The 27,636-nt window shown below is 40.4% G+C and overlaps 1 protein-coding gene across 1 annotated transcript in view; it reads left to right on the top strand.

Moving 5' to 3' along the window:
- LAMA1 (laminin subunit alpha 1) overlaps positions 1-27,636 on the top strand; it is an 89,687-nt gene that overhangs the window by 31,894 nt on the left and 30,157 nt on the right. The window contains exons 11-34 of the mRNA XM_083748297.1: positions 121-261; positions 1,387-1,560; positions 2,469-2,570; positions 4,174-4,385; positions 6,371-6,482; positions 7,255-7,365; positions 8,061-8,188; positions 8,689-8,775; positions 10,520-10,731; positions 11,921-12,027; positions 13,131-13,311; positions 14,100-14,236; positions 16,224-16,460; positions 17,357-17,500; positions 18,211-18,390; positions 19,435-19,620; positions 20,386-20,513; positions 20,988-21,108; positions 21,202-21,348; positions 22,054-22,175; positions 25,697-25,783; positions 26,392-26,585; positions 26,997-27,139; positions 27,398-27,496. Coding sequence (XP_083604423.1) covers positions 121-261; positions 1,387-1,560; positions 2,469-2,570; positions 4,174-4,385; positions 6,371-6,482; positions 7,255-7,365; positions 8,061-8,188; positions 8,689-8,775; positions 10,520-10,731; positions 11,921-12,027; positions 13,131-13,311; positions 14,100-14,236; positions 16,224-16,460; positions 17,357-17,500; positions 18,211-18,390; positions 19,435-19,620; positions 20,386-20,513; positions 20,988-21,108; positions 21,202-21,348; positions 22,054-22,175; positions 25,697-25,783; positions 26,392-26,585; positions 26,997-27,139; positions 27,398-27,496 — 3,492 coding nt within the window. The remainder of the gene's footprint in view (positions 1-120; positions 262-1,386; positions 1,561-2,468; positions 2,571-4,173; positions 4,386-6,370; positions 6,483-7,254; positions 7,366-8,060; positions 8,189-8,688; positions 8,776-10,519; positions 10,732-11,920; positions 12,028-13,130; positions 13,312-14,099; positions 14,237-16,223; positions 16,461-17,356; positions 17,501-18,210; positions 18,391-19,434; positions 19,621-20,385; positions 20,514-20,987; positions 21,109-21,201; positions 21,349-22,053; positions 22,176-25,696; positions 25,784-26,391; positions 26,586-26,996; positions 27,140-27,397; positions 27,497-27,636) is intronic.

Raw genomic sequence — 27,636 nt, 5'->3', positions numbered from 1 at the left:
AGATGGAATGCATTAATACTAATGCATAATCAATTATTATGCCAGGATTACTTCTAACCTCTAGCGTATGCTGGTTATTATTGTGATGATAACAGAAGAAATATTGGATGTTTTTCACAGGAAAATGTTGAAGGAGAAAACTGTGACCGTTGCATGCCAGGATTCTATAATCTCCAAGAAAGAAATCCCCAGGGCTGCACTGAATGTTTCTGTTTTGGGGTTTCTGATGTCTGTGAAAGCCTTCCATGGCCCATCAGTCAGGTATGATCTTGCTAATGTTCCATGTCCAAACACCTCATTAGTTTTTTTCAGGCAGCCCCATAAATGTGCTTCAAGGCCTATTGTTTAGTGGCAGAGCACATATTCTACATGCAGACAGTGCCAGGTCCAATTTTCCACGCAGGTCTGGAAAAGACTCCTGGCTGAAACCTTGGATTTCTGCTTCCCGTTATAGTAGAAAACACTGAGCAAGACTTCCTGTCTTTCTCTTTTATGATAGACAGCCTATCTCCATCTAATTTCACATAAACAGGCCATACAAAGTAATAAAGTTAAGAGTATACTAGTGGTAGTAGTAATGATTAGTTATTATTAGTAGTTATAATTAGTAGTAGTAGTAGTAGTTATTATTTCTTTAACCCCACTTAACTGACTGGGTTGCCCCAGCCACTCAGGGTGGCTTCCAAGAAAATATAGAGGAACACAACAAAACATCTAAGATTAAGAGCTTCCATAAACATGGCTGCCTTCAGATGTCTATGAAAAGTCATATGGTTGCTTACCTCTTTAACATCGGGAGGGTGTATCACAGGGCAGGCACAACTACTGAGAAATCCTGGTTCCCTGTAATATCACTTCTTGTAGTGAGGGAACTGCCAGAAGGCCCTTGAATCTGGACCCCAGTGTCTGGGCTGAGCAATGGGGGTGGAGATGCTCCTTCAGGTATACTGGGCCGAGGCCGTTTAGGGCTTTAAAGTTCAGCACCAACACTTTGAATTGTCCTTGGAAACATACTGGGAGCCAATGTAGACCAGGTTTATGGTTTGTTCAGAGAGAAACCAGCTTATTTTCACTGTGGTTTAATGGGATGTGTGAATCAGACTGTGGAAGCCTGATGGATACAGGTGTTCTGAGGGAGCCAATTGCAGTGGTGAATTGGACCATGCATACATCTCTTCCAGCCAAGAATACATAAAACAATTTTCTGGATGATACTTTTTTTCTGTGCCCCTTTTTCTGTGGGAGATAATAGTGCCCTGTGCTTCAACAGTAGGCAGTATTATGTAGAATAAAATGGTTACTCCGTTAAAAAACCCCACACACAATTGTGTGTAAATTAACTTTCTAGGTGTGGTAAATGATGTTTTATAGTTTATTTTCCTTAAGGTGTCTTCTATGGCTGGGTGGCTGGTGACTGCTCCACTTACCACAAAAACCATACAGCCTCAACAAGATCAGTTTGATGGACCTCATCAAATAAGTATTAATAATATAGCAGCTGCAAAAATACTGAAGTCTCCTTATTACTGGTCTGCACCCAAGCCATATCTTGGAAATAAAGTAAGTATCCAAGGGAAAATAGGTACTTCTTGTTGTTTTTGTAACTATTCCATATCATATTACAGGGATCTTCAATCTTTTTGGACCCATGGGCACCTGAGGAATTTTGGGAGAGTGCCATGGGCATCAAACCCTTTAGTTTCTTCTCTCCTCCCTCCCTTGGATCACTCCTATCCACTGAACAGAAACAGAAAGAGGAAGAGTGTCTGCACAAACCCACACAAATGGTTTTTTTAATGGGTCTGGATAATAGTTGGATCCAGTAGAATTAAAATGGACCCTTTTGAAATTTTTATGATTTAACATGTGCCACCCCCCCAAAAAAAACCCCACCACCATCAAGTTAAATCTCCATAGGTGATTTACTGCACTGTAAGGGGCGGGGGGGGGGGGGAATCACCAAAAAGTTGAAACAAGAAATGGATCTTCATGGTTTCTACAAAGAATGTCAACAAAAACACCAACAATAATCTTCAGAATATATCTGTGGGCATGGAGAAGAGCTATTATTTGTTGATGATTTTGAGGGGAATCTTTTAAAAAATTAGGAGTATCCGTTATGATCTGTATTGCCTCTCTCCCATACTGACTCTGCAGCAGCCCACTTTAGATCCTGCAATCACTTTGTTCGTTGCTCTTTTAGCTTCCTTGTCCAGCTCTATGCACTTAACAAGGGGTTGGGGTGGGCAAAGTAAACACACACACTCTACCATGGCAAGTGGGGCAGTGTTATCTTTTATTTGGGTGCATGTTACAGGTAAATTCTTAATAGTGAGGAATCCACACTGGTGCTAAAAAGTAAGAATGGGGAAATGGTTGTTTAGTCTGCTGCATGCAAGTTTTACTTTTCCCTGTTATGCTGAAAACTTCTTTTTTTTAAAAAAATATTTACACTTTTATTCTTCCAGCTCACTTCCTTTGGTGGTTATTTGAAGTATACTGTGTCCTATGAAATTCCCATGGACAGTACGGATAGTGATTTGGTATCTAATGTGGATGTTATTGTTCAGGTAATTTAAGATTATGTGAATTGAAATGGTGGTTTGTAGACCATGGGATTCAAAGAGAAAGAATGCACAAAACACAGGTGAACACTCATGGATGGTAGTTGTATTGGTTGCTGGTTTTTTTCCTCTTCTGGTGACAACTCTTGTGTGTCATGGAATGGCAATATTGTAGATCTCATAAGTATAGCTTATTGGGGGTGGGATATTTGCTGATGGAATGAGGAGGTCAAAAAGCTCCAGTGTGTGCATGCAGCCCTGTGGATCTTTGCCTTTAGATTTATATAAAAAAAATTAAATGCAGTGAATGGTGTATTTGTATTGCTTGGCATTTTCGTTACTGCCAGTTACAGGAGTTAAATCAAAGCCTAAAGCTATGAATTTGATAGTCTCCTTTGCCATGAACCTACTAAGTGACTGAAGGTATAAGCCACATTCTCCAGCCTTGTCATTTCTGCAATATAGGGGTGGATTTCAATAATATAATATATATGAAGCCTTTTTAACACCTCAAAAGTGCTATATAAATGGGTTATATCCAGTATCAGAGGGGACCTGTTGAAATTAATGAACCGAAATTAGTCATGTCCATTAATTTCAGTGGGTCCACTTGGAGTAGGACTAACATTAGATACAATCCTAAGTTTTCCCTTCACTCAGTAATTGACAATGACTGATTGCAAATACACTATTTGCTTCCATGCTTGCAAAACTTGGGTGAGTTTTTGGAATGCTTTAATTCCTTTATGTGTGATCCTCTTGTGCTGAATATACAAATATAGGTTGGGAGGAAACTGGTCTTTTTTCATTGCAATCCTATACCCATTTACAAACTGGGAGGAGTCCTATTAAACTCAGTAACTCATACTTCTGAATAGTCCTATATAGTATTACACTGTTTCCTCTTATCCATATTCAAAGCGTACTTGGTTTGCTGTGTAAATTGTATACTAGCATCCTCCACACATAGTCAGTTTTGTTAATACCTTGGTTCTAAATACCTTAAAGGTAAAGGTACCCCTGACCGTTAGGTTGCAGCACTCATCTCGCTCTGTAGGCCGAGGGGGCCGGCATTTGTCCACAGACAGCTTCCAGGTCATGTGGCCAGCATGACTAAGCTGCTTCTGGTGAACCAGAGCAGCACACGGAAACGCCGTTTATCTTCTCACCAGAGCAGTACCTATTTATCTACTTGCACTTTGATGTGCTTTCGAACTGCTAGGTGGGCAGGAGCAGGGACCAAACAACAGGAGCTCACCCCGTTGTGTAGATTCGAACTGCCAACCTTCTGATCAGCAAGCCTTAGGCTCTGTGGTTTAGACCACAGTGCCACCCGCGTCCCCTCTAAACACCTTACATGGAAACAAATTCCATTGATTTTGGTGGGAATTATTTCCATGTGTTTAAAATCAGAATCTAGGCATCCCTTGGAAATGGATCAAGTTAAACAGAATTTTTCTTACGGAATGAACTGTGAAAAGGTTGGAAAGTTGATTCTGGAATAAGAGGACAGTTCTTTGTAAATGTTTCATAAGTTATATGGTTAAACAAATTTCCAATTAACTTTTGTCATAGAAAGCTCTATACAGTCATATATGTATCATTTCAGGGCAATGGACAAATTTTATGTACAAGATCTGAAGGGTTGTCTTTGCAACCATATGAGGAGTATTCCAGCACCGTGCGACTTGTGTCTGAAAACTTCATTGATTTTAATACGAAGAAATTAATAGATCGAGATATGCTGATGACAGTTTTGGCAAATGTTACCCATCTTCTGATCAGGTCCAGTTACAACATTGCAAAAAAGGCTGTATACAGGTAATGGACACAAGAAGATTCAGTTTAGAAATAAATTTTCCATTATGCCAGTTGAGTATTCTTTGATGAAAACAAGTCAGAAAAAGTTTCCAAGGTCTTAAGGCCTTGTTTATGCTGTTCATAATTTTCTGTCACCAAAATCCTAACTTTACCTATGTCAGTTCTAAGTATATTGGAATGTATGTATTCAGGTGTTTCACTTAATTCTTGCCTAGATCTTGACCTGAAGACTTTTGGAAAATTAGGTTGCAAGATTTTTCTTACTTATGGGTGAAATTTCCAGATAAAAAGGGGGATAGGAATCCTACACCTTTAATAGCTCTGGAAGAGGAAGTTTACTGGAAGGAGTATACTAGAGGTCCACATAAAGCTGTTGCCAGTTTTTTGCAGATTTATACCTTACAATTGAAATTTTATTCTGGTAAAGTGAAAGGCCTTTCCACAAGTGGATTTTGCCCATGGGCCAGACATTTACTTTTTTTAAGAGAGAGAACACACTGAACCCTCCTTACCTGTGGTGATAGAGGGTTTTAAATAAATTGGTTTCATCTAGCACATGCATTGTTGACAAAGCAGTTCATTTATAAAAGACCAGTTGCAGAGCGAGAAGGATGGGCCTTCCTTTCTTGCATCCTATTAGGGCCTTTAAGTTGGAAAGTATGTGCTTCTGAATTCTAATAAGCTGACATTTTGTTAATCATTGTTCTGTACCAGACTGTGTGGAACAAGGAGACTTTATATTACCAAATCTCACATTTGTTCTTGATTTTCATCCTATAAGATGAGGCTACTGTGTGCATTTGTTTGTGGCTACTGTGGAGCTGTAATGTCTTTTTTTTTTTTTTTTTTTGGCTGAAATGCCATGTTATTAAGATAGACTGATAGACACATCAGAAAAGATGTGCTGAGAGTTCTATGTGTATGTGCAGGGTATGAAATCTGATACAGAAATTTGTATCCTGAGTCATTGGAATCTAATTTTCAATGAAACAAGTTTTTGTTTGTTGTGGAAACCTTGGGAATGTGAAGTCTTTGACTAGTGAAGATTCAGATTGTAGGCAAATATGCAGAAGTCCCACAAGTGCATAGTCTGAGTCAATTGCAGTCCATCTTTTTACATCTGGTGATGTGAACTGATGACCTGGGCACAAATGACTAATTTGTAAATTGGGACGTTAGGATTTTATGAAAACATCAATGACTGGGAAGGGACCCTAGCACATGTTTGTAAACTTGGCTTTAGTTCCTAACATACTCAGTTAGAAATACCATATATCTGGTGTTGGGGAAGGATGTCTGAGAGTCTGGAGAACCATGAGAATCAGAGTACATAGTACAGGGTTAGATGGATTGGTAAAGCACATGCTTTGCTTGCACAATGTCCTGGGTTCCCTGATGCTTCAATTATTAAAGACTCAGGTAGCAGGTGATGTGGTCCCTCTCCCTCTCCCACATCCCAAGTTCCTGGATTGCTGTTGCCAGAGACCTGGCTGAATGGACAAATAGTATGATCTGATATAAGGCAGCTTCTTATGCTATCCTTTCCCCATCTTTCTGTATATCAGAGAACAAAGGACCCTGTATCTATAGAAAGTGCTGGAGTACTGCAAATGATGCAAAGCTCACATTGATTATGGTGGGAATTCATTTAGTATTTAATTGCAGGATAGTTAATACATCACCAAATGTAATTGATAAGTGACTCTATAAATTATAAACAAGGTATGGTCCGAATCCATACCTGGGTACGTTTTCTAAATGTATATCCCCTTCAAGTGAAATCCTTTAGTTTCCACTCAGAAGTTGCCCCCATTGAGTGCTTACAATGCTGTTCAGGAAGGTTAGCTTTTCAGTAATACATGGTTTTCACGATCCCTTTTATGTTTTTCTTTTCAAATCTTTCAGAAATATATTTATTTTATTTAATCAATTTATATACCTGTTAACTACAATATTCACGTGTGTGTGTTGCTGTCTTGGTACAGGTTGGATTCTGTCACTTTGGATACAGCAAATGCTAATCTCATAGATGTGTCTTCAGCTGCAGATGTGGAATATTGTGAATGCCCCCAAGGCTACTCTGGGATTTCTTGTGAGGTAATCTGTCATGGTTTTATATACAAGAAGGAAGCACTTTTAAATATACTTTCCCCATGCAGACCATATTGTTTTTGCTTGCAGTTTTTAAAACCGGAATGGCAGAGCAACATTTTCTAATCTGCATTGTTTACAGTTGTTTATGGCAATTTTATCCACTTGCTAAAAAATAACATTTCCCCACATTTTTACGGAGTTTATAGCTAAAGAAACTGAAGGTTGGATAGGCCATAGATTATTTTTAAAGCTGAACACCTAACAGTTGTTCTGTTATAAATTTGGGGAAATGGTTGACAAATTACAGTTTCTCATATGTGCTAATTGACATTGTATGCCAGATTCCTGAATATATTTTTTAATGTACCTTAAGAAAATATGGCAGGATTTCAGGGAATATTGTAATAGGGTTTGGGATTATTTCGTCTGGATGCCATATTTGGGTCCTTTCCAAGTCTGGTTTTATATCTGTATGATGGGATTCTGTCCCTGCGTGTCGGAGTATAAATATAAAAAAACAACATATTCAATTAGTGTTTTTTGTTTTATAAATACAGACTATTACGCTATATAGCAAACATCACTACTTACTCCCCATGCCACACAAAGGTTCTGTTCAAGCATAGATCTGTAGATTGAGTTCAGAGACACGTTTGTGCAGTTGTTTTATAGGAGTGCTAATGCATAACTCACTTTTAATAGGTTTTCAAATATTCTAATAATCGGGTTGAAGTGCTGTAAGAACCGTTTTGTGCTGTTACTCTTTCTTTCCTAGTCCTGCCTTCCTGGCTACTACCGAGTAGGTGGCATACTTTTTGGAGGGATTTGCCAGCCATGTGATTGCCATGATCATGCAACGGAATGTGACATTCATGGTGTTTGTGTTGTAAGTTACCTTGCAGTGCGCTTTCATTTTCATTTCTGAAAAAATCACATTAAAAACACACCAATTCATATAATTTTTTCAGTGCAAGGCAGTTTTGTAATATACCCCAAAGAAGCATTGAAGCGCATCTTCCCAACCAGCGTCTGTAACTTTTAAAAGTTTGTGTGTGTGTGTGCATGTTAAAGAAATTAAATTATCTGGCTTAGGCAAGAGCTGATATAAAACACTTTTATATGAAAAGTCATGAAAGCCATAGCTTTTCCTTCTCAGCTCAGTGGAAAAATTCCTGTGGATCCAAGTAGGAAAAATATTGGAGCATAACTATGTAATTACATTTCCTCAACTTTTGTGCTGGTTCTGTTAAGTTCTGCACCAGAAAGGGAACCTTTCCTAAAAGTGATTTATTTTTTAAAAAGAACTTTAAATCTTCTAAATTAACCTGTTAATTTCCAGCATTCAATATTAGCAAACTGATTTAGTCCACAGTCAAAGTAACACAACTAATCCATGAGACCAAATATTTGCTAATGAGGGAATTGTTGCTGCTGGCTTGGAAAAGCATATTGTCAATAGCCTGCTTGTTTCTTTGTTCTTTGAATCCTAATGCTGCATGTCATTTCATGCTGAGATCCCTGCCTCCGGGGATAGAATTCCACTCAGAATAAGTATCAAAAGGTGTTTTGCATGTTTCACAGGCTTGCAAGCACAACACTACGGGGAGTTCTTGCGATCAGTGTTTGCCTGGGTTCTATGGGACGCCATCCAGGGGGACTCCAGAGGACTGTGAGCCGTGCGCCTGCCCACTGAAAACTGCTTCAAATAAGTAAGCTGCTAACTGGAAACATTGCATGACATCTCCAGCAATATCAGACAAGCAGTGCCAGTTAGAAACAGAAAGGAATGGGGGGTGGGAAGAGAAATCAATCTGAAGGGAAGGTGTTAAAACATGACAAGAATTCCACGGTACCCTTCAGAAATGATAGCTCCTAGACGGCTCAGACAAGGAGCTGGAAATTTTCCAGTACTTTACTGAATACAAATGTCACCCTTGGGGGGGTTTTTTTGTTGAAAAGGTATTTTCATGCATTGCTAATATTAGAAAATATTTTAGTGTTAACGCTCTTTATGTGAACAAAATCAATTCAGGCTGATTCTTGCACAGCTGCTAGATACTGGTAGCCATCCAGGAAGCTGCTATATAAGCAAGCTGAAAGGTTTGTGTTATCAGTAGTGACCACAATTCATGTAATAAAGGTGCATTTAATGTATATTGCTTTTGAACTGTATAGGTTGATGATAATCCCCCAAATAATTGTTTTTTAGTTTCAGTCCTACCTGTCACTTGGATAATGGAGGTGAAGTTATATGTGATAAATGTCCTCCAGGTCATGCAGGAGCCAAGTGTGAAAGGTATGCAACTAGAACCCTGGAATTAACAGCAAATATTGTCAATTAAATATATTTGGAAATAACAGTTTTGCTTCTCTCCTGTTTCAGAATTCTTGCTCAAAATACACATTACCCGTACCCGTGTCAGTCTCATTTCAGGAATGTGTTCCCCAAAGCTGCTTTTGACAGAGGTGGAAACCTCACTCCCTGCTGATTTGACACGTATGTGTGTGTGTGTGTGTGTGTGTGTGTAAGAGAGAGAGAGAGATGGTGTTTCAAAAGGGCTAGTCCGTTCATGATGGAAATAATAGTGATGGTTACCATATTTGCTCATGTGTGTATACCAGAGCTTCCCAAACTTTTCATCTTGGTGACACGCTTTTCAGACATGCGTCATTTCGCGACACAGTAATTCAGTTTTACTAGCAAACTGGAGGATAAACTAATCTGTTTCCAGCCCTGGGAGGAGCGCAGGGAGCGTTCACATGACACACCTACACACTGCAGCCGAAACACTAACATGACACACAGTTTGGAAAGCACTGGTATGGTTGCCACATTTCAAACTGTGAAAATCCGGACAGAAAAGTTGTTGAGCATTGCCGACATGGGCTGCCATATGTCTGGATTTTCCTGGACATTTAGCCAAGTATCGCCCGGACACTGCTGTTGAATGCAGTATTCTGGATATGTCTGGGAAATTCCGGACATATGGCAACCCTAAGCTCTGGTCTATACACTGATGCTGCTGCAACTTACTGAGACCGGGGCAGGACAAGGCGGCAGAAAAGTTGGGGCTGTGTGGGTGCACTAACAGGAGTATTGGATTGACTCTGTCAGCGCATCAGCACAGCCCCGACCTCATTACCGCCTTGCCCTGCCCCAACGCTGTCCAGGTAAGTAGCAGCATCTCAGGGTTTGGAATGACAGCTCTGCCCCACCACCCTGGCCACTACTGCCTGTGGCCCACCATGGGGGAGGGCATCTGCAAAAGATTGATGCAGAGCAGTATGCTGGGGTGATTCGAAAAAGCTGAGCTGACTTTGAATGCAATGTGCACCCAGTTATAGGGAAAACATGTAAGTGAACTTGAATCTGAATCTTAAAAGGTTTGCCATGATGTTGGGTAATGTATTTCCCTTTGCCTGAATGGTTTGAAATCAAACTGCACGAGCAGTTTCCTTCTGACCTCACCATAAGTGCTGAAGAGCAAGGAAGAGTAAGGAGTGTATTTTAAGGCTCTTTCCTGTTCCTTTTGCAGACCTATCTTTACCTGCCCTGCTGCTGGTGTCATATGCCAGATATGGGGCAAATGAGCCTAATTTGGACTATGGTCTGGAAGTTTGCCATCATTCTAACATTTCACTATAAGTCTTGTAAGCAGTTGTAAATATATAACCTTTCAATAAAATCTCATGTTTTTAAAATGAGGAATTAAAGTATTGTAAAAAACAATCGGGTGGTTGTTGTTTTTTTTGTAATTTTGGAGAATATTTTGCCCCCTGCCCTCCCCATTTCTACTTTTGCCCCTGAAATCAAATTAAGTGCACATGTAGCATAACAAAGGGTGAAATTATCTTTTCAAGCAGCACAGTAAAGATGGAAGTTAAGTTTTGCAGTCCTGTTATGTACTGTTTTCGCAGCCACTTCTCTACTAACCCTAGTTTTGCATCTTTACATGAACACACTATGCTCTTCAGGCTTGTGATGTGTTTCTAATATGTGGCTTTCTGTAACCTGACACAATTTCCAATCCCTTGTACAGATGTGCAAATGGCTACTATGGTGATCCTTTGGTCCCTGGGCAGTCCTGCGTTCCTTGTGACTGCAATGGCAATGTAGATCCCACGGAAGACGGCCACTGCAATTCCCTAACAGGAGAGTGTCTGAAGTGCATTGGGAATACTGTGGGACAACACTGTGAAAGCTGTGCTGATGGGTATTACGGGGATGCAGTGATCAGCAAAGACTGCCGTGGTGAGTAATTCCTGTTAAATCAACTGATCAAGTATTTTTGTATACAGTTGATTTATGTAATGTCCTAAAAAAAAAAAAAAAAGGCACATTAGGGTTGAGGAAATCAATGGATTAATAAATAGCATAGAATAAATAGAACACAGTGTCTCCTCCTTTTCACGGTTGTTTCTCTGTGTTCCAGCAGAGGATCATTTTTGCAGAAGGGTGGGGGTAATATTTACTGATTCTTTCATATCCCTCTGATGTTTCACATGCTGCTCTACTGTCTAGTTCCCCAACCCTCTAGAGCAGATTTTGGGTGGCACACAGGCCTTTTGGAGGAATTGGTGAAAGTTGTCTCTCTGCTTTCCATTAGCAGAACAGTCCTGTGTGTTGAACTCCATCCAGGAGACATTCCTGTCAGTGGAAGCCTAGTTAGGATCCAAGCCATTTCATTGGCACCCCAATGCAAAAAAAACCCTTGTGTTTCCTGCAATGAGAGTAGTTTCCTGTCTAATCTCTTTGTATGCATCGCCTCTAGTACTTTTGTATTGATAAAAGGACATCTCAAGAAGAGAGTGAGGTAGATGTATTTCAACATGAATGGAGTCAAAACCATTTTTATTGTAGATCCCATTATTTACAACAATGAGGCAAGAGTGTTTGAGGGTTTTCCAAATGCTACATCGGTGCTGGCAATGGATTTGTCTCTGTAGTTCAAGCTGGGGCCAGTCATTTTATACAGCTCATAAAAGAGTATTTTGAATTCTGGTGCTCAGCTTTCTTTTTAGAAAATTTAGTCTATTTTCCATAGATATGCATAGATATCTGTATAGTCTGTGGGCCAATTCCCGCCTCTGCTTTTCACTGCATCTCCTTGTGAATCCCACAAAGCTGCTACTCAAATGTTGGACGACCCTCTAGAGCAGAATTGATGTAGAACAGAGTTGCAGTTGGGGGGGGGGGAGAGACACAGAACACCCTCCCCTCTTTCCTGAGTGGAAATACTTTCCTTTCACACATGGCGCTGTTTAGATCTTGGCCTTAATTTTAAGTCCAGGATCCAAAAATACAAATTTAAAATATTGATGGAAAGTATATGCAAAAGTGGGGTATAGAATCGTAAACCTCACATAGAGAAAAGTTATTCAAGTATTTTTTAAATAGCTGGTTATATTCAGCTTTTCTATTTGTGCTTTTTACACATCAGAGTGTGGGTGCCATGTGAATGGCTCCATTTCCAGTGTCTGCCATCCGAAGACTGGTTTGTGCCAATGCAAAGGAAATGTGGTGGGACTCCGATGCGATAAGTGTTTGGTAAGAAAGAAATAATAAATCTTGATGTTAGCACACATGATTTTACTTCTTTTGCTCTACTGATGTATTGGTAATTTACCCTTTGAAAGCCTTCCCTTTTGCCAGCGAAGGCTGTGCACCCACCACCCCACTCTCACTTTGCCAGCTGTTACTCTTTTGTCAATTATACTATGACCTTAGTGTTATGGTTCGGCCCTGTGCAGAGTTACTGAAAATCCGGTCTTTTCTTTTCAGTCAGATATATAGAGACAGACAGAAGATACCATGCTCTATTTATACTCCAGTATTTGTGTTGGTGGAGCGGCCTGGTGGTGGTAACCTGCATGCTGTCTTGAGACATGGTCTGAATCATAGTACAGTCATACCTCAGGTTACAGCCACTTCAGGTTGCGTTTTTTTGGGTTTCGGCAGTCGCACATGCGCAGAAGCGCTAAAGCGCGCTATGCTCAGAAGCATCCCACACGGATCACGTTCGCAACCCAAGCGTCCACTGTAGTCATAATGCCTTAACCCTGTGCTGAACTTGGTTACCTCAGCAGTTTTTAGATTTGGGCTAATAGCTCCAAATAAATGTCTAAAAACATGTGTAACTGATGTGGATTGTAGTATTTGGCATTGATGAGAAGTGAAAAAGTTGAACTTTTTTTTTCATTTACTTGTGCTGCATGGTTGTTCAATGGTAATGTTGGGTAATGTTGGGATCTATTCATATACTAATAGATTCTTGACAAACAAAACTTCCACCCCCACCCCACCCTGCCCCCATTTTTATTTTTGTGAACTTTTGCATTTAAGGAGTTTCATCTAGGAAACTGGTTGTGCATTTCAAAAGCCTTTCTAAAATAACAATATTTGCTTTTCCTATATATTCTCCAAAGGCTTCTGATGGACACAGTAGAACCCATATGTTCTGTGGGGTGGGGGAAATGTGAGCTGGGAGCTGTTTTCCAACACACTGCCTAGCAGAACTGCACTATTTTTATGCAGGCCAAAGAGCAGGAATGGATCGCATTCAGCGATGAAAAAGAAAACAAGAGAGGAATTGTTTTTGTTTCAGGGAACTAGGAAATATTGCTGAAACACTTTTCTTTTCTCTGTGACAGCTTGGATATTACGGCCTAAGTAGCGGACTTGGCTGCCGTCCCTGCAACTGCAGTAAAGCTGGCTCAACTGCTGAGGACTGTAATGATGAAGGACAATGTCTCTGTGTGCCAGGAGTGGCTGGGGAGAAGTGTGATCGTTGCGCTCATGGCTTTTATGCATTCCGGGATGGTGGCTGCACACGTAAATTATAGCCCATAATCTGGTCATGGCAGTTTCTTAAACTCTTACGAATTTTCTTTTAACAAAATGCTTTGTGCTGCACCATGGGAAACATAAGTTGTGAGCCTCTTTAGCATTTATTTATTTGTAAAGCCTGGTCAGCAGAGTGATATCAAAGCATTTCTCATCAAGTTTTGCCTGCAATGGGAATCCAATTAATTCCAACTATTGGAATAAGGATTTGGGCTTATGAAAATGGTTCCTGTGCCAATTTGCCCTTTTGCCATTTGGTGTGGGGATTATAGGAGGTGCGTTGGTAATAATCTTGCTTTTACCGTTGACTCAATCTGTTAAGAATTTTGAGCAACCAAATGAGATGTTAAACGGATATACCCAGTACTTTTTTCTGGGGCGGGGCACAGGGGTACGCATACCCCTAAACATTTTGTGACTCTTAAGTTTGGCCTCATTTAGGGGCAGTATTTCAATATGAGTAGGAAAATGAGAGTACCCTTTTTAAAGAGAAAAAAAGCACTGGTTACACCTAAGACACAACAGTGTACCTTGGATGATACCAGTGTACATTCCAATTCAGACATTGGAATTCAGACATTGGAAAGGACTGTATAGGAATCGTTTATGAGCTACTTCCTTCCTTATGAGTAAACTCACAGGTGGAGCCCACCTAAGGCAGAGATGGACCTGATGCTACAGCACTGCTACTAGCACTGCTGTTAGTCTACTAGCACTGCTATTACTCTACTAGCACTGACAAAATGGGTTACTTGCTCCCTGTCTTCTTCCTGTAGCTTGCAATTGTGCTCATACGCATGATGTTTGTGATGGAGATTCTGGAAGATGCATCTGCCCCCCTCATACGGAAGGAGAAAAATGTGAACTATGTGAGGAGAACTTCTGGGGTCTTGATCCAGAGAATGGGTGCAAGGTAACGTTGTGCTTCTTAGGAAACTTTTAAAAAACAAAGCTTTAAAAAATACTTCACAAGATAGCACATTGAATTTGTGGTATTTAAACACTACAAATTAGGTCAGCTTCTGCTATATTAGCTTTTGCTAATGCTGGTAAAAAGAAACTTTTTCTTCTTCCTGCCCTATGTTTTGATGTATGTAGAACAATATATATCCCCTTTATTGACATAATCATCATAATAAATGAGGTTTATGTCATTTAACCATGAATCAAGGTAAACATCTGTAAGAATTCCACAATATATAACAGTTTCTTTCACTTAATCAATCCATCTTCACTAATGAGAGCCATATTGGGTGGATGACTTAAATTGTTACTAGAAAGATACATTGTCTTTGAGAGGACAAGGAATTTCCCTGAGTTTGAGTCTTTTTCTGGCTGTGGAGAAAGAAATACCATTCAGCAATTCATTAATTAAAAATTGGCTCATACATCCTTGGATTCTATATATTCTATATTCTCAAAATATTTATAACCTGAAGCCTAAGCAGTCTATTTCTAAGGAGCCAGTATGAAGCAGAAAGCTAGAATTTGTCCACCAAGGGAGATCACCTTTATCATAACAATGTGTTTTTTTAAATGAAGAAGAAGAAGCTAAAACAAGGTTGCGTGGCTCTAGAACAATTTGACTAGTTCCATATTTTCACATGGGAACGCTCAGATTTGACGTCATGCTAGGAGCTTATAGCTGCAAGTAAAGGGGAAAAATGTGACAAGCACATTGTAAGTGGTAGACAAAGAAGGTATAATAAGGAATTAGATGCAGTATGCAAACTGTAAACCAGTGAGCTATGACTTCAATAAGCTCTTCATTAGGTGAAAAGAACCCATTAATACCGTGTCAAGGGATTATCTATACAGATGTAAGATTTAACACCCTTTCCTCTGTCCAGAGGACTATGGAAGTGGCAATTATGCGAGGAGAACCAGGGATCTTTCACAAAGTATGATCAGAACCTTTTCTAAACTACCATTTCCAGATATTTTTTTAAGAGAAGAGCAGCAGTTCAGCTAATAAAAATAATATAAATTAATACAGCTAAACAGCAATAGTATCAAAGCTTTTTTAAAGCTTATCTTAAGATGTTGGTGGAACATTGATAAAGAGGAAGATGATTTAACTTGCTGAGCTAGGGAGTCCCACATATGGGGTGTTGTGAGAGTCTTCTGCCTCCTTTTCCTTGCTTCATGGCCAAGTAATTGTTGTTTAGATGGGTTATTTTTTTTAAGGTATTGTAATGGTGATGGCTTGTATTGGATCAATTCTAGTTGTTTAATGGTCACCTGCAAACCGAAATTATCTACTTAGGGGAAATATAGCACTTTTTCCTCTCCAAAAATGAAGGGGAAATGTGTGTGCGTCCTATGGGGCGAATGCAGGCTTTTGCTGAAGCCTGGAGAGCGAGAGGGGTTGATGCGCACCATCCCCTCTCGCTCTCCAGGCTTCAGGAAGCTATCCGCAAGCCTTGGGAGCCCGGTGGGAGTTCCCACCGGGCTCCCTAGGCTTGCGGATAGCAGCCTGCATCCCGAAGCCTGGGGTGCGCTGAGCAGCGCGCCCCGGACTTCGGGCAGATATCCGCAAGCCTGGGGAGCCCCGCAGGAGTTCCCGCCGGGCTCCCTAGGCTTGCAGATAGCAGCCTGTTCTGGGGGCTTGGGCGGGGGAAGCGCCTGGGGGAAAAAAATAATTTCCCCCCCTTTATTCCCCCCCAAAAAAACTAGGTGCACCCATTGGGCCGGTGCGCCCTATAGGGCGAAAAATGCAGTAATTTAGGGGTCAGATGATAAATCTTTTGAGAATGTTGGGTAAAGTATTCAATTTCTAAAGTTGGACTTTCCTCTACAGAAAATTGCTGGCAAGTTTTAATGTCTGTCAAAAGTTTATAGTTTCTGAACTTCATGACCTTTGCAAGATTCACATATCTCTTGTCCTGTTTTCTTCTAAGGCCTGCAATTGCAGTGATATAGGTTCAGTCAGTCTCCAGTGTGACCAGCTGACTGCTCAATGTCAATGTAAGAATGGATACGGAGGAGACAGCTGTGCTATCTGTGCTTTGGGGTATAGAGACTACCCAGATTGCATTCCTTGTGATTGTGACTTGCGGGGCAGCAAAGTAGACATGTGTGATCAAAATCAAGGAATCTGCAACTGTGAAGAGGAGACTGGTGCATGTGTCTGCAAGGTAGCATTAAATCTTTGCCTGCTTCTTATTTTTCTTTGTGTGTTTTTCTTTGCCTGTAATACAATAATAGTCACTTCCACAGACATCAACTAGTGTTTTCTGGGGGGGGGGGAGCCAGGTTTAAATTTATATAGGAGCAAAACAAATGTGTAACCTTCAGACTGGACATGCAAAACATTTACCTTGTAGGAAAGAGTTTAGACCAAAATTGGGTGTTAGAACATTGAATTAGGACGTCAAGCAGCATTCAGGACAAAATAAAAACTATGGTTTAGAAACAGAAATAAGGCAACCTGTATTAGCTTCAGCCATACATGGTATACAATAGGTGGAACAGTGAATAATTTGTCAGGGCAAGGATTGCGCAAGGCATTGGAGGAGCTCTGGGTTGGCTGTGTCAGCTTTTCATAGGTGTTCAGTTGTGTGTCCAAAGTGCTCACGCACCTGCAGGACAATACTGCTGGCAAACTCAGAGCTTGCTGCCACTTTGCCCCACCCCTTCCTTGCCCTCGTGAACACATCACTACCCCTGTGAGAACACCACTGCTGCTTTTCACAACCTCCTCATGTGTCTGTGCTGGAGGTTCATGTGGTCCATGGGTATGATATATAGCTATAGTCAAGAGCAGGATTAGGACTCGGATGAAACCAGGCATGCTCACGGTTTGTGTGTTGATCAAGCAGTTAAGAGTAGCAAGCAGTATGGGAGCAACTACTTGCCCTGACACACTGTGTGGGCTAGAACTTTTACTCCAGTCATGCCACAAGCCACTCCATACTAAATAAGTTCTCTAGATGGCAAAATGAGTTGTGTAAATAACTGGAGACGTATGAGCTGAAACTGTTCAGTCCAGTGTTCAAGCCCTACTGGTGTTAACAATCTATTTCTTTGTCAGGAGAATGTGATTGGATTGCATTGCAGTGAATGCAAACCTGGGACGTTTGCTCTTCATGCCACCAATGCTTTGGGATGCATCTCATGCTTTTGCTCTGGGATGTCGGAGTCGTGTTCAGAAGTAGAAGACCATGTGAGAGTTCCAGTGAGTAAAGCAGTTTCACCCTCTGTGCCTGGTTTTCGGTTGCATTTGAACCTTGTCTTGTCATAATTTGATCTGCACGCAGCTTGATCTCGTATTTGATCCCAGTGACTGCAAGAACAGCCGAGAGCTGAGAAGAGGCTTTAAGGCCATGTGCCATTGTCACCTTTATAGGACATCCAGATAGCAGCAGATGGGTTAGTTGATTTGTATCTGTTGTAAACAGTCTTGGAGATAATTTGATTGGCGGGTGGGATACAAAAGTTTGTAATAAACAAATAAAATATTACTTGCATTTGTATACATCTCCCTGTCAATGAAGTTTGGATTAGATTGAGCTCTAGTAATCCTAGGGCCGTAGTACAATCTTAAAGCTCTGCCACACCATGATAATCATGCAAAGAAGGTCTTCGCTACCTTTTATTCCTCTGCTGCTGTGGCTGCTTCTCCCTCACTGCCTTGCTTTGACATGACCTGTGAACTATACATGCGAAAGCCAGTGATGCATCCATATACTGCCATTCAGCTTTATGAAACTACTTCATAGAAATATAGGAATATAACACATTTTTTGAAAAAATAAATTTCCTTCAAAATTTCAAAGTTATAATGTGTATGCTTTATTTACTTGAAAACAGATCATTTGAAATCTTGCTTAGCTAGAAACGATATAGTGCATTTTACAAAGAGGTATGACCTATTTGGCATTTCAGGTCACCCTGTCTCTGCAGCAGACTGTTCTGTATGTGGTTTCTCACAGTAACCTCACTGGAACCAGTGAAGGTGTATTTTCCCAGTTCCCTGATATCTTAATGGATGTCAAAGCAGTCCGACAACACTTGACTACAGAACCTTTTTACTGGAAATTGCCGGATCAGTTCCAGGGAGACCAGGTAAGCATATGAGTTATTTTTAGAGTCGGACCTAGACATTCTTTGAGTACTCCCGTTGAGATAGTTGTGACTGATGTAACCCCCTTAGGGCCCATTGATTTCAATGGCTCCGCTCTAACTATGAATAAATCTGGATTTGACTATGTTTCTATATATTCTGGGGGTGGGGACATTAGAAGGACTGCCACCTTCTGAGAACTTTGAAGAGAAACAAAAGTAAATATATATTTTAAAAAATCAGTGTGCATAATTTTAATATTCATTCACTTCTTATTTCTAAATGCATGTCAAAACAAAATTATTTTCTGTAGCATATTTAGATTCTGTTGCATATTTAGATTCTGTGCTAGATTTGAGCCTGCTTGCAGAATAATAGAACTGAGTGAAAGGACTTTTTCATATAGCACTTACTTACCATTGTTTATGGAATTCAGTGCTACACAATGTGGTGTTGGCCACTATTTTAGATGACTTTTAAAGGAAATTAGGCAAATTTACAACTGTGATCCTTACCAATGTTTACTTTGATTGTCCAATGGAACCTCTATGTGTTATAAGGTAATATACCCCAGAATACCAGCTATTGGGGAGCCATAGTGGAAGAAAACTATTAACTTCATGCCCTGTTTAAGAGCTTCCTGAAGAGCTTGTGGTTGGCTGCTGCTGAAAAGAAGATTCTGGCTTTGATCAACCTGTGCTCTTTTTTTTTTTGTTAACACAGTCAAGGTCTTGCAAGGACCTGTGTACTGGCAATATCAACATTCCCAAACTTTATTTAAATTCATTTCCAGAAAATCTGTGTTGTGATGTATTTTGCTTTCATTTTGAAATCTCAGCTCTTGCAAAGTTTCCATTAAATTCCAAGATGTGAAGAATCATCTGAATAAAGGTAGTCTCAATATCGGAATACTTCGATATCAGACTAAGGATGAGGAGCATATGGCTTGCTGCTGAGTTTCAATTAAGCTATTTCCTCCTCCTGGTCTAGATTTCAGTTTAAATTATCAAAGAAAATAAAAGTGTAATAATTTATCATCCAAACAGCTCATGGCATATGGTGGAAAATTGAAATACTCAGTAGCTTTTTATGCTTTGGATGGCATTGGAACCTCAAACCTTGAACCGCAAATCTTAATGAAAGGGGGTCGCACCAGTAAACAAGTCATCTATGTGGAAATTCCTGCTCCAGAGAATGGAGTAAGACAAGATGAAGAAATAGAAATGATAGAGGTGAGTTTAAAACATTTCAATTTGATGAATTAGAGGCTTTGCCTTCAAGAAAGTCTTTTTCTTGTTTCTGTACTACTTTGGAACTCCCTAAACATTTGTCTCGGGACCATTTTGCTCAAGCAAGATGTAATGTCTTTTCATATAGATCTGGAAAGGAGTCTTAGATGCCTGTTAAATTCCACACATATTGTGGAAACATGTTAATCCTAGATCAAGGCTTTGTTTGCAAACATTATAGATACTATGGATGAAAACAGATAGCAGCAACAATGCAGAGATTTTGCTTGGTGCACACTGCATTTGGGCTGTTTTAGTACCTCTCCAGACTGGGTTGTGCACCATCTATCCAATTTCGTTGCACTTGTGCAATGTTGCACTTGTGTAATGACAATAAAGAATCTATCTATTTGAAGATATAGGCTTGGTTCACGAGTAACACTGAGCCATGGTTGACATGAGCCAAGGTCAACCAGCAACAAACTATGATTTTCAATTTCAGGCATAGCACAATATTGCAACATAGGGGTGGGCTACAGTGTAATTTTTTTATGTTGCTCGCACAGTCTGTCACCATTCCCCTGCCATAGCAGAGTGCACGTGAAGACAATTTAAGAGCTTAAGTGTTTTGGCTTCTGCCTGGAACCCGATTCATTGGTTGTGGAAGTGCCTTGTTGCTCTCCTCTTTCAATCCAAAACTAATACCATCAAGCAACATTGTAACACTGGGTGTTCGCAAGTGATGCAAATTTATTTATTTTTCTTTAGAGTGCCTGGAAATACTTTAATTCGGTGTCTGATGAGTCTGTTTCACATTCTGACTTCATGTCAGTGCTGAGCAATGTTGAGTACATCTTGATAAAGGCATCGTATGGTCAAGGATTACAACAAAGCAGGTAAACCTCTGCTAACTACTCTACCTAGGGGCTCTTAACTTTGATAAAATGTGAGTAAGGTAGTAAGCATGTTGTCTTGATATGAGTGATACTCAAGGGCCACTTTACTCAAAAAACCCTGAAAGTCATGGTACCTTACAGAACAAGCCTTCAGTACAGCTTCTTGAAGTGGAAAACTGGTAATGTCCCAGTGCATGTGGGAAACTGCTTGTGTTTGGTGAAACACTAAGGGTTAAATTAGTAGGACTCAGATTATTAGTGCATATTTGAGAGATTACTTGCATAGTCAAGATATAAATGGCAATACCTAAGGCAGGCTGTTTTTAAAAGCACTGAACTGGGCTCCAAACCAAACTTTGTGATTTTGAAGCACACCCCTAGTAAACAGTCAAATTGCAGGTTCTGTTTCCTAAATGAACATCACTGCATCATTTTTAATTTTCTTTTTTTTTGTTTTATGTAATTATCTCTTAGAATCTCAAATGTCTCTCTGGAAATTGCTATGAAAGCTGACGAGATGCCCTTGAGTAAGGAAGTGGCTCATCTCATTGAGAAATGCATATGCCCTGAAGGTTATGCCGGCCTCTCATGCCAGGTATGTTACTTGCTGGGGCCTCTTAAAATATCTTCTGTACAAGCAAAAGTTCAGTTGCCGTTTAAAAGCATGTTCAACTCTTTTACAATGTAGGACTGTGCACAAGGATACTACAGAGAGAAACAGTATGTGGACAAGTCTGCAAACCTTAAAGCCTTCCCCTCATTCATCCCACCTTGCGTGCCATGCAGATGCAACAACCACAGTGATGTTTGCAACCAAGAAACAGGAAAGTGTTTGGTATGTGGACTTACTAGGGCTAGGCTGGATTTTTTCACAGTATCAATAAATTAACAACTCGGGGGGGGGGGAGAGAAAATTTCAAAGAATGGAAGTTCATGAAAATCCTATTTAGTTCCCAAATTGAAAATGTGAAGTATTTTTTTACACTTGGATAGTATACATTTCGACGGAAGCTGCACACTGCTTTGGATTAATCGGTAGGTAATCAGAGGCATGTTTTTATTTCATTTAAGCGTTTACTTAAGGTCTGTAAGGAACAACAACAAGGAACAATTTAACACACACACCCATTTTTGCAGCAATGGAGGATGGGGTTGGCAGTGTAATGGTTGTGCTTAACAAATTAAACTTCACTGATAAAGTAAGGCCCTCTTAATTCAGTGTTTTAGTATTGCAGCGTTAACAAAAAATAGCTTTAATTACAGTTTATAAAAATTAACATGGGCTAGTCACGAGTAGGGGTGACTTGAATTGGCTTGAGGGACTTGGGAGGTATTGGGACTGTATTTTGGAATACCTTTGGCAAAGTGGGGGCATACTTGTTCCTCTCTTGCAGAGATATTAGGGCCTGAGATGGAATGTTCTGTTCCTTATACCTTGCTGTTTTTCTAGATTTCAGCCTCTTTTCTTTTCTCATCAAAGTTAAATGTTCTCCGTTGAATTTTCTGCTTTCATCTTAAACTTCCTGATTTTGCCTGCTAGGACTGCAGAGATAATACAGCTGGTGACCAATGCAGTGTTTGTGCTCCAGGCTATTACGGCAAGGTGATTGGATCTGTCAATGATTGTTCTCTGTGTGCATGTCCAAGAATGAGCCCAGGGAGGTAACTAAAAATTAACTTTGATGTTTTTAATAATTACTATTGTTATACTTACTGTTTCCAGGTAGTACTGTAGCAAGGTAGAGGCTGTATTTCTAGGAATTTTTTATTTATCTGTTGGTTTGTTTTTAAATCCCTGAGCTAAGAGATTCCATTATCAGGGTCAGTGTGGGTAGCTTGAAAAGTAATGGTGATAGATGATGAAATGGCTAATCCAGAGCTGTAGCTTTCCACTGAATATTCTTTGTGAATTGTGTCTATGGGTGCTTCCATACAGAAGCTCGCTACAGCAAAAGGATCGCTGAAATATCATAAATGGATTGTTGGCTGCAGGTTTTCTTTTCTTTTTTCATTTCCTTTACCTTTTTAGTTTACCAGGTTTCCACCAGAAAGGGTAGTTTGGATATAATGGTAAAAACATGGACTGATATTTTAATGTCAGCGGTGCCTTGTGGAACTGCAAAAACTCGTCCGCATGGGGAGTGCTGATTCCACAATACACATCCATTTGGAAGCACCCTATATCCAACTGAGAGCTGGTTCATACAATCAGTGGTGTGCATTCAATGCAGCAATAAGCAGCTATACCATCAGAGAAAGGGAGGCTTGGATTTCTGCATCATGTGCCCCTCCCCCTCCCCCAATCTTCTCTGGAGGGTTGGAGGAACCCACAGAACGGATTGAGGAGGAAGTCTCATTGTACAAGCAGAAATCCTTGCCCCCCACAAGATGGTTACTTTCACCCTCCATTGCATACCAACAAGTAGAAACACACATTCCTGTGTGAATAGGTTTTTTTGTGGGTGATACGGAAAGGGAGGGGCATGTCTTCTTTACCTTCTTCTTCGCTACAATATATCCATTTATTCCCAATTGTCAATGTCAAAAGGGACTAAAATCTATAATCCCTCAAGCAAGGTGTCAAGACCCTAATCCTGTCAAATCGCTCTGATCAGCCTTTCCTCCAGGCAATGTCAGGTGCAGGGGCGCCGACTTATAAAAAATATTGGGGGGGCCCATACCAGGGTCCTGCCCCGGGAAGTTTTCTAAATTTTAGATGAAAATTAGTGAGTTTTAAAGTTTTTAAAAAGTATTTTAGAGTCATATGATCAACATTAGAACCCTGAAAACTCGACTCTCTATAACTCCACACTCCGGGAAACTCGACAAGCCTGAAACACTTTTTGGCTTTGAAAAAAGAAACAAAACATAAACACGCATGGTATTTTCGTAAAAAGCTAATTTAATTTACAGTAACAATTATGCTTATAGACTATTACAGAGCAGTGAATATATAGCTCTGAAAAGACTGAAATGATATTTAAATAAATCCTAAGCTATCATTAAAAGAATAAAACATAAAATATTGCTGTCGCACAGTAATAGCACTTTGATTAATAAGTGAAATAGCTAATTTAAGCTTACTTTGAATAAGGCTGAGGGTTCATTAAATAAAAATAATATCTCAAAGTTAATGCTTTAATACAGTTAATAAAGTTAATACAGTATGCCTAATACTGTATGTAAATACTGTAATACTGTATGTAAATAACGGGCTTTAATTGGGTCTTACACCCTAAAAATATTTAAGTATTTGAAAATAACTAATACAGAACTATAGTAATATAGAAATACAGTACTAAACTAGTACTAATATTTCAAAACTGAAAATTTAACATTCTGTATGTATTTAATTCTCTATTTTATAAAGATTTTTAATATCTGACAGTGAGTTTGGAGTAGCCCAATGCAAAAATCCTGAGGATCCATGTTTTTGCACCACTGTGACCCTAGGCAACAGTGGGTGCGTGATTTTTTTGGTGCAAGATGTAGCCATGGACATGCTATGTGATCTGATGGTGAATTTGGGGTGACCCAATGCAAAGATCCTGAGGATCCATGTGGATCCGTGCTTTGTAACCACGTTTTTGCACCACTGTGACCCTAAGCAACAGTGGGTGCGTGATTTTTTTGGTGCAAGATGTAGCCATGAACATGCTATGTGATCTGATGGTGAATTTGGGGTGACCCAATGCAAAAATCCTGAGGATCCATGTGGATCCGTGCTTTGTAACCACGTTTTTGCACCACTGTGACCCTAGGCCACAGTGGGTGCGTGATTTTTTTGGTGCAGGCTGTAGCCGTGGACATGCTATGTTATCTGATGGTGAATTTGGGGTGACCCAGTGCAAAGATCCTGTGGATCCATGCTTTGTAACCACGTTTTTGCACCATTGCAGCCCCAGGCAACAGTGGGTGCGTGATTTTTTTGGTACAGACTGTAGCCATGGACATGTAATGTGATCTGATGGTGAATTTGGGGTGACCCAATGCAAAAATCCTGAGGATCCATGTGGATCCGTGCTTTGTCACCACGTTTTAAATGGGGAGGGAAGGAAAAACACAGAAGGGACAAGAAGCACAAGAGGGGTGTGAGGAGAAGCAGCTGGCTAAGAATGCAGGGGAGGAGTTTAACGGGGTGGGGGGGAGGAAAGGAAGGCAAAAGTCCCCCCCCCAAGCCAGCCCTCTCTCTCTCTCCCCCACCTGCGAGTCCCTAGAGCACGGAGAGGAGGAGGTGGTGGGCTGGAGCCTGCACGCAGTGTGACTAGGAAAGAATTAGAAGGAAGGACTCGATCCTTTCCTTAACCCTTTGCTTGCCAGGAGGGCAGGGGATTCCCTGCTCTTTGTTGAGTTTGAGCAAACGCAGCAACAGAAGAGGGAGGGCAGTAAGACCCTGAGGCAGAATGCAGGAAAGCGGCAGCTTCCACCTTCCCTCCGCCCGACCGCCTGATCTTATTTTTGCCTTATTTTTGCCCCTGCGCTCCTGCTCCAGGGACCAACATTCGCTCAATAACACGCACAGACATTTCCCCTTACTTTTTAGGAGAAAAAATCTGCGTGTTATAGAGCGAAATTTACAGTAATAATTTTCTTAAATTATTGGGGGGGCAGAGCCCCCCCAAACGAATTTTTGAGGGGGCTCGGGCCCCCTCAGGCCCCATGGAGTCGGCGCCTATGGTCAGGTGGCAGACTGGACCATTGTCTTCTCATCCCCAATACTCATGAAGTGTTTATCTGCGCATATCTCCGACTCTGCATATTCCCCCCCTCCTCCATATGTTAATCTGTGTAACCCAACCTCCCTTTAATATATTCATGATGTATTCTGTGTAACCAAACCTCTCTTTAATGTATTCATGACGTGTTTTGCACTGTATTCTGGGACATGGGGGGAGTTTCAAAAACTCATGTCACCCCTTTCTCACTGTTCAATCTCGCCTTGAACCTGTTGCGCAATAAACTTGGATCTTCTGCAGTTTGCTCCTGTCTATGGCTGAGCTCATTTTCCTCCGCAGGGACCCACGGACTTAGTCCGATGAGCTGGGTGGCAGAGCAGCCTTGCACCCAGATTTTAGCCGTAACAGTGGGTATATATGAATTTTAGAAAGAATTCATAGCAATATTATTCTAAAATAGCAATATTTTAGAAAGAATAACTTGTTCTTTTTATTTCTTTCTCACAGCTTTAGTTCCACATGCATTATGAAAGGTGTGAGTGATTTCTACTGCAATGCTTGCATTACTGGATATGAAGGGCAATACTGTGAAAGGTGAGAGATACGCAGAACCACCAAGAAGCTTCCACTGTGGGTTGGCAGCTTTGAGTTCCAGAAATTGGGTAGATTGCCCGTTCTGTAGGATCTGCACTGGGTGCCTCTGAACCAAATTAAAAGTATCTGTGGTAACTTATAAAGTCCTCAGACAACTTGGGACTTGAGTTAATGGCTCTGTCCATGTGTTAAGATTTTCACGGTGTAGTTACCAGGTGAGATAATATTGCTCAATGATATGAGTTAGGACCTTCTTTGTGGTGATGCCCTGACTATGGGATGCCCCTCCCCCTGAGAGATGTTTTGTGCCAATGTTACTTGCTTTTTGGCGCCAGCTAAAAATCACATCTCTTTTCCCAAGCTTTTGCTGGAGTCTGATATAGTAATATGGCCTGTCGTTGAGCGAGGGCCCTCCTGCAGTCATGGTGATATATTTTTAAGCATTTTATATGGTGTTTTAACATCAGCATTGCATGTTGCTGTTAAATTGTATTGCATTGTTATAGGTTGCAACCCACCGTGGGATTGTGTGTTGATGAATGGTGTGTGTTGAAAACTGAAGAAACAAAATAAACCATATAAATAAATGAACCTCTGTTTCCCTCTAGGTGTTCTCCAGGTTATTATGGCAATCCTAAAGCACCTGGTGGCTACTGTCAGCAGTGTCAGTGCAACCCAAATGGTTCTGTTCACAATAATTGTGATCATATCTCTGGGCAATGCATCTGCAAACAAGGTGTAACAGGGCAGTTGTGTGATGAGTGTGAATCAAGGCACATTCTCGTGGAAAATGAATGTGTTGGTAAGTGTCCCCTTTCTTTCTTTTTTGCTTTGATGTGTTAATAATATGGGCAACTTCCAATTTAGGCGCACCTGAACAATGAGTGATCACACAAGCGTTCACAGCACCAAACCCAGAAGTATTCTCCAAACATCATAAAGATGTCATGAAAAGGGGTGGGGCGCTAGAAGGGGGTGGAGTGGGCTCAGGCATGCTCCGTCGATGCATATGGTGGTCCAGAAAAGAACAAGGATTTCCTGTAGACATGGGGTGGTGTTTGTTGATACTGCATGTAAATACTATGATTACATAAGACTGCATTCCTTGCTCAGAAATAAACTCTGTTGGAATGAGTGGAACTTACTTGTTCGGTGCTATCCAGTTTTGCGTATTCAACTAAAACTTAATATTTTTTTGAAATGGTTTCTTCAGCTTGTGATGACGACTGCACAGGATTGTTATTAAATGATTTGGACAAACTAGATGAAGCCATGCTTTTGGTAAACCTTACTGGCCCTGTCCTGGTGCCCTATGGGATACTTGCAGACTTGGAAAATGCCACAAAGCATTTAAAGGTATGTAAGGTGTTTCTTAGCTTCTGTGTTGGGTTAGCTACTCATATAGTCATTTTTACTTTTGTTTATCAAGAAGGTTTTGGAACTATATAGGCATTTTGGAGTGCTCTGGAAGCATTAATAGAACATAAGCGCTATTAAGGTAGTTATCTACATTAAAATTCATGGCCAGTAGATACATATTCTTTGTTTATCATTCCTAGTCGTGAACACTGAGCTGAATATATTTGAGTACATAATATTCTTTTTTTCTTCTAGGAGTCTTTTTGGACTAAGAAAGAACCAACCTCCTCAACAGAAATAATGAATGACCATCTTGTAAGCCTTTCAGGTGATACAGACCAGCTGCACAGAGAGGTAGGAGTCTTGCTTGTTTATTCCCAAAGATATTTCAATAGACTTATTTCAAAATGATCTACAGAAGTTTCCCATGGGATTTACTTAGGTTGGTTTATAAATCAAAGTCACTACAGCGAATTGGGTCTGCTAGACTATGG

Source organism: Podarcis gaigeae (genome assembly GCF_964106915.1).
Source record: "Podarcis gaigeae genome assembly, chromosome: 7".
NCBI lineage: Eukaryota > Metazoa > Chordata > Lepidosauria > Squamata > Lacertidae > Podarcis > Podarcis gaigeae.
Note: the sequence above shows the minus strand (reverse complement) of the source record. Positions and strands in the feature narration are given on the sequence as shown.